Source organism: Pipra filicauda, unplaced genomic scaffold (genome assembly GCF_003945595.2).
Source record: "Pipra filicauda isolate LSUMZ 115617 unplaced genomic scaffold, ASM394559v2 scaffold1632_size7503_pilon, whole genome shotgun sequence".
NCBI lineage: Eukaryota > Metazoa > Chordata > Aves > Passeriformes > Pipridae > Pipra > Pipra filicauda.
This window is the reverse complement of record NW_024104132.1, coordinates 186-7407: the sequence shown is the minus strand read 5'-3', so window position 1 is coordinate 7407 and position 7222 is coordinate 186. Positions and strand designations below refer to the sequence as shown.

Below are 7222 nucleotides of genomic sequence, written 5' to 3'. Positions count from 1 at the left end.
GGGGGGTCCCAGGGGTCGGGGGGGGGTCACAGGAGACCCCCCCCCATTAACTCAAGGGTTAAGATGAAATAGGGATCCCCCGGGAACCCCTAAAACCCCCCTGATGACACCCAGATCCCCCCCTGTGCCCCCCCCCAGGACAAACGGGGGGGTCCAGGGCACATGGGGGGGACCCCTGAGGGTGGGGGACACTTAAAATAACCAGAAGACCCCCCCTGGGACCCCCAAACCCCCCCTTTTGTGGTGACAGGGACACCCAGGGCCCCCCATTTCCCCTCCCCAGGACAAGGGGAGGGTCAGGGGGGTGTTTTTTGGGGGGGGGGGTCGCCCCCAGACTCACTTGTTGCCGATGGTGGTGGCCGAGTGGAGGCTGCGGGGCAGGGGGGCCACCCCGCTCAGGCTCGGCTTGTTCCACGTCAGCGTCTCTGGGGACCCCAAAAACCACCGACAGCGTCAGAAAACGGCCCCCAAACGGGAAGAAACGGCCCCAAAACCGTCCAGAACAGGAAGAAATGGCCCCAAAACAGGAAGAAACGGCCCCCAAACCGCCCCAAACGGGAAGAAACGGCCCCAAAACCGTCCAGAACAGGAAGAAATGGCCCCAAAACAGGAAGAAAAGGCCCCAAAACCACCCCAAACGGGAAGAAATGGCCCCAAAACCATCCAGAACAGGAAGAAATGGCCCCAAAACAGGAAGAAAAGGCCCCAAAACCACCCCAAACGGGAAGAAACGGCCCCAAAACCATCCAGAACAGGAAGAAATGGCCCCAAAACAGGAAGAAAAGGCCCCAAAACCACCCCAAACGGGAAGAAACGGCCCCAAAACCGTCCAGAACAGGAAGAAATGGCCCCAAAACAGGAAGAAAAGGCCCCAAAACCACCCCAAATGGGAAGAAATGGCCCCAAAACCGTCCAGAACAGGAAGAAATGGCCCCAAAACAGGAAGAAAAGGCCCCAAACCGCCCAAAACGGGAAGAAATGGCCCCAAAACCACCCAAAATGGGAAGAAATGGCCCCAAAACTACACAAAATGGGAAGAATCGGCCCCAAAACTACACAAAATGCAAAGAAACAGCCTCAAACCCACCCAAAACAGGAAGAAATGGCCCCAAAACAGGAAGAAACGGCCCCCAAACCACCCAAAACGGGAAGAAATGGCCCCAAAACTACCCAAAATGCAAAGAAACGGCCTCCAAATCATCCAAAATGGGAAGAAACGGCCCCAAAACGGGAAAAAATGGCCTCAGAATCATCCAAAATGGGAAGAAACAACCCAAAATGGTAAGGAATGGCCCCAAAACTACACAAAACCAGAAGAAATGGCCTCAAAATCATCTAAAATGGGAAGAAACGGCCCCAAAACCACCCGAAACGGGAGGAAATGGCCTCAAACCCACACAAAATGCAAAGAAACGGGCCCAGATTCATCCAAACTGGGAGGGAATGGCCCCAAAATCATCCAAACCGGGGGGAAATGGCCTCAAAATCATCCAAACTGGGAGGAAATGGCCCCAAAATCATCCAAACTGGGGGGAAATGGCCCCAAAATCATCCAAACTGGGAGGAAATGGCCCCAAAATCCTCCAAACTGGGAGGAAATGGCCCCAAAATCATCCAAACTGGGAGGAAATGGCCCCAAAATCATCCAAACTGGGAGGAAATGGCCCCAAAATCATCCAAACTGGGAGGAAATGGCCTCAAAATCATCCAAACTGGGAGGAAATGGCCTCAAAATCATCCAAACTGGGAGGAAATGGCCCCAAAATCATCCAAACTGGGAGGAAATGGCCCCAAAATCATCCAAACTGGGAGGAAATGGCCCCAAAATCATCCAAACTGGGAGGAAATGGCCCCAAAATCATCCAAACTGGGAGGAAATGGCCCCAAAATCATCCAAACTGGGAGGAAATGGCCCCAAAATCATCCAAACTGGGAGGAAATGGCCCCAAAATCATCCAAACTGGGAGGAAATGGCCCCCAAAGCCACTGAAAGGTGAAGGATCAGCCCAAGGACGGGAAGAAACGGGCCCCAAATCCTCCAAAACGGGAAGAAACGCCCCTGAAACCACCCCAAAAATGTGTCCGTCCCTCTCCGGGTACCCCACGGACCCCCCTGAGCCCCCCCAGTGTCCCTGAGCCCCCCCAGCCCCTGGTGACCCCCAAAGCCCCCCAATACCAATGTCGAGGGTCCTTGGGTCCCCCAGCCTGCAGCCCCTCATGCCCCCAGAGATGGTGGCACAGCCCCCTTCCCCTGGCACCCCTAAACCCCCCTGGGCACCCCTAAACCCCCCGGAGCCCTCCCAGCCCCCTGCTGACCCCCCAAAACCCCCCCGTACCCATGTCGAGGGTCCACAGGTCCCCCAGCCTGCAGCCCCTCATACCCCCAGAGATGGTGGGACCCCCTTGGTTGCCCCCATTCCCCTGGCACCTCCTGGACCCCCCCAGTGTCCCTGAGCCCCCCCCAGTGTCCCTGAGCCCCCCCCAGTGTCCCTGAGCCCCCCCAGTGTCCCTGAGCCCCCCCCAGTGTCCCTGAGCCCCCCCAGTGTCCCTGAGCCCCCCCCAGTGTCCCTGGTGACCCCCAAACCCCTCCAAAGCCCCCCATACCAATGTCGAGGGTCCACAGGTCCCCCAGCCTGGACCCCCTTGTGCCCCCGTAGATGGTGGCACACTCCCCTTCCCCTGGCACCCCTAAACCCCCCTGAGCCCCCCCAGTGTCCCTGAGCCCCCCCAGCCCCCTGGGGGACCCCAAACCCCCCAAAGCACCCCGTACCGATGTCTGAGGGGTTCCATGTCCCCCAGCCCTGCAGCCGCCACACCGACCCCTCAATGCCCCCAGAATGACGGAGCGGGATCATCCTGTCCTCCTCTCCGTGTAACACCACGGACCCCCCCAGCCCCCCCCGTTCCTGAGCCCCCCAGCCCCCCAGACCCCCAAACCCACTTCCAGGCCCCCCGTACCGATTGGGTCGAGGGTTCCACAGGTCGCCAAGCCGGCAGCCAGCTCAGATGTGTACCCCCAGAGATGACGAGGTGGGATCTCTGTCCGTCCCTCTCCGTGTACACCACGGACCCCCCTGAGCCCCCCCAGAGCCCCAAACCCCCCCAGAGCCCCCCGTACCGATGTCGAGGGTCCACAGGTCGCCCAGCCTGCAGCCGCTCATGCCCCCGTAGATGACGAGGTGGGATCTCTGTCCATCCCTCTCCGTGTACACCATGGACCCCCCCAGCCCCCCTGGTGTCCCTGAGCCCCCCCAGACCCCCAAACCCCCCCAGAGCCCCCCGTACCGATGTCGAGGGTCCACAGGTCCCCCAGCCTGCAGCCGCTCACGCCCCCAGAGATGACGAGGTGGGATCTCTGTCCGTCCCTCTCCGTGTACACCACGGACCCCCCCAGCCCCCCTGGTGTCCCTGAGCCCCCCCAGACCCCCAAACCCCCCCAGAGCCCCCCGTACCGATGTCGAGGGTCCACAGATCCCCCAGCCTGCAGCCGCTCATGCCCCCAGAGATGATGAGGCGGGACCTCCTGCCGTCCCTCTCCGTGTACACCACGGACCCCCCTGAGCCCCCCCAGTGTCCCTAAGCCCCCACCCCACACCCTGGGGACCCCCAAACCCCCCCAGAGCCCCCCGTACCGAGTCGAGGGTCCCAGATCCCCCAGCTGCAGCCCCTCATCCCCCAGAGATAAGAGTGGACCGCGCCCTCCTCTCCGTGGTTACACCACGGACACCCCCCCCGAGCCCCCCCAGACCCCCAACAACACCACCAAGAACGAAAAAACGCCCCCAGAGCCCCCCGTACCGATGTCGAGGGTCCACAGGTCCCCCAGCCTGCAGCCGCTCATGCCCCCGTAGATGACGAGGTGGGATCTCTGTCCATCCCTCTCCGTGTACACCACGGACCCCCCCAGCCCCCCTGGTGTCCCTGAGCCCCCCAGTGACCCCTGGTGACCCCAAACCCCCCCTGAGCCCCCCGTACCAATGTCGAGGGTCCACAGGTCCCCCAGCCTGCAGCCGCTCATGCCCCCGTAGATGACGAGGCGGGACCTGCGCCCGTCCCTCTCCGTGTACACCACGGACCCCCCTGAGCCCCCCCGGTGTCCCTGAGCCCCCCCAGACCCCCAAACCCCCCAAAGCCCCCCGTACCGATGTCGAGGGTCCACAGATCCCCCAGCCTGCAGCCGCTCACGCCCCCAGAGATGACGAGGCGGGACCTCCTGCCGTCCCTCTCCATGTACACCACGGACCCCCCTGAGCCCCCCCGGTGTCCCTGAGCCCCCCAGTGACCCCTGGGGACCCCAAAGCCCCCCAGAGCCCCCCGTACCGATGTCGAGGGTCCACAGGTCGCCCAGCCTGCAGCCGCTCATGCCCCCGTAGATGACGAGGCGGGACCTGCGCCCGTCCCTCTCCGTGTACACCACAGACCCCCCCGAGCCCCCCCAGACCCCCAAACCCCCCCAAACCCCCCCAAAGCCCCCCGTACCGATGTCGAGGGTCCACAGATCCCCCAGCCTGCAGCCACTCATGCCCCCGTAGATGACGAGGCGGGACCTGCGCCCGTCCCTCTCCGTGTACACCACGGCCGTGTGGGACTCGCGGGGCGGGGGCAGGACCCCGTAAGTGATGGGGATGTCCCAGGCCAGGACCCCCGAGCCCGGGCGCAGCTCCAGCACGTACAGGTCGTTCAGGTACCTGGCCGGGGGGGGGCACGAGGTCAGGGGGGAGACCCCCAGAAAGGTTGTCAGGGGATGGGGTTGGGGGGGTGTACCGAGCTACCTCTACCCCGAGGGACACACGGGGGTTCCTGGGAGACCCCCAAAACGCAGCTGGGGTGGCCCCAAAGTCACCTGTGCCCCCTCTCCCTAAAGAATAGGGTCACCTGTGCCATCCCCCAAAAGAACAGGGTCACCTGTGCCCCCTCTCCCTAAAGAATAGGGTCACCTGTGCCATCCCCCAAAAGAACAGGGTCACCTGTGCCCCCTCTCCCTAAAGAATAGGGTCACCTGTGCCATCCCCCAAAAGAACAGGGTCACCTGTGCCCCCTCCCCAAAGCACCCAGGGGTCCCTGGGACACCCCCAAAACACAGCTGGGGTGGCCCCAAAGTCACCTGGGACACCCCCCAAAAAGGAAAGGGTCACCTGTGCCACCCCCCAAAGCACCCAGGGGTCCCTGGTTTTGGGGTCTCACTGTCATTTATCGTCCCTCAAACACGGGATGTTGGTTTTGGGGTCTTTACTGTCATTTTTCCACCCCCCAAACAGGGTCCCAGTGCCCCCCTCCCCAGTTCCCAAGGGTTTGGGGTCTCACTGTCATTTGTCACCCCCCAAACAGGGTCCCAGTGCCCCCCTCCCCAATTCCCAGGGTTCTGGGGTGCCCATACCAGGGGATGTTGGTTTTGGGGTCCTCACTGTCATTTATCACCCCCCAAACAGGGTCCCAGTGCCCCCCTCCCCAATTCCCAAGGTTTTGGGGTGCCCACACCAGGGGATGTTGTTTTTGGGGTCTCACTGTCATTTGTCACCCCCCAAACAGGGTCCCAGTGCCCCCTCCCCAATTCCCAAGGGTTTGGGGTGCCCGTACCAGGGGATGTTGGTTTTGGGGTCCTCACTGTCATTTATCACCCCCCAAACAGGGTCCCAGTGCCCCCTCCCCAATTCCCAAGGGTTTGGGGTGCCCACACCAGGGGATGTTGTTTTTGGGGTCTCACTGTCATTTCCCCCCCCTAAACAGGGTCCCAGTGCCCCCCTCCCCAATTCCCAGGGGTTTGGGGTCTCACTGTCATTTATCACCCCCCAAACAGGGTCCCAGTGCCCCCTCCCCAATTCCCAGGGTTCTGGGGTGCCCATACCAGGGGATGTTGTTTTTGGGGTCTCACTGTCATTTATCACCCCCCCTAAACAGGGTCCCAGTGCCCCCCTCCCCAATTCCCAAGGGTTTGGGGTGCCCACACCAGGGGATGTTGTTTTTGGGGTCTCACTGTCATTTCCGCCCCCTAAACAGGGTCCCAGTGCCCCCCTCCCCAGTTCCCAAGGGTTTGGGGTGCCCGTACCGGGGGATGTTGTTTTTGGGGTCTCACTGTCATTTGTCACCCCCCAAACAGGGTCCCAGTGCCCCCCTCCCCAATTCCCAAGGGTTTGGGGTCTCACTGTCATTTGTCACCCCCCAAACAGGGTCCCAGTGCCCCCCTCCCCAATTCCCAAGGGTTTGGGGTGCCCACACCAGGGGATGTTGTTTTTGGGGTCTCACTGTCATTTGTCACCCCCCAAACAGGGTCCCAGTGCCCCCCTCCCCAATTCCCAAGGGTTTGGGGTCTCACTGTCATTTCCCCCCCTAAACAGGGTCCCAGTGCCCCCTCCCCAGTTCCCAAGGGTCTGGGGTCTCACTGTCATTTCCCCCCCTAAACAGGGTCCCAGTGCCCCCTCCCCAGTTCCCAAGGGTCTGGGGTGCCCGTACCGGGGGATGTTGGTTTTGGGGTCTCACTGTCATTTGTCACCCCCAAACAGGGTCCCAGTGCCCCCCTCCCCAATTCCCAGGGTTCTGGGGTGCCCGTACCAGGGGATGTTGTTTTTGGGGTCTCACTGTCATTTATCACCCCCAAACAGGGTCCCAGTGCCCCCTCCCCAATTCCCAGGGGTTTGGGGTGCCCGTACCGGGGGATGTTGTTTTTGGGGTCCTCGCTGTCGTTGGCCAGCCCCCCAAAGAGGTAACACTTGTTGCCCACCAGGGAGAAGCTGTGGCCCAGCCGGGGGCAAGGGGGGGGCCCGTTTTTGGGGGTCTTCGCCTTCAGTCGCTTCCACTCCCAGCGGCTGGCCTGGAATGGGAGGGGGGGAACAGCTGGGATCGGGGGGATCCTGGATTTGGGGGGGAACCCAGGGGTCCTGGGGGATCCTGGATTTGGGGGGGGAACCCAGGGGTCCTGGGGAATGGGGGATCCTGGATTTGGGTGGGAACCAGGGGTCCTGGGCATGGGGCTCCTGGATTTGGGGGGATCCAGGGGGGTCTGGTGGGGGAACCCCGGGGGTCCTGGGGACTTGGGGGATCCTGGATTTGGGGGGGAGGGGAAAAACCAGGGGTCCTGGGGAATGGGGGATCATGGATTTGGGGGGGGAACTCAGGGGTCCTGGGGAATGGGGGAGCCTGGATTGGGGGGGGGGAACCCAGGGGTCCTGGGGAATGGGGGATCCTGGATTTGGGGGGGGAACCAGGGGTCCTGGGGAATGGGGGA

General features: G+C 62.2%; 1 protein-coding gene across 1 annotated transcript; it reads right to left on the bottom strand.

Moving 5' to 3' along the window:
• Positions 1-340: 340 nt before the first annotated feature.
• LOC120322868 (host cell factor 1-like) lies at positions 341-6808 on the bottom strand (the record flags this gene model as incomplete). Its single annotated transcript, XM_039379288.1, has 3 exons — positions 341-425; positions 4480-4688; positions 6648-6808. Coding segments are annotated over 3 exons (455 nt in total), but the record flags the coding sequence as incomplete, so codon positions are not given.
• Positions 6809-7222: the final 414 nt, after the last annotated feature.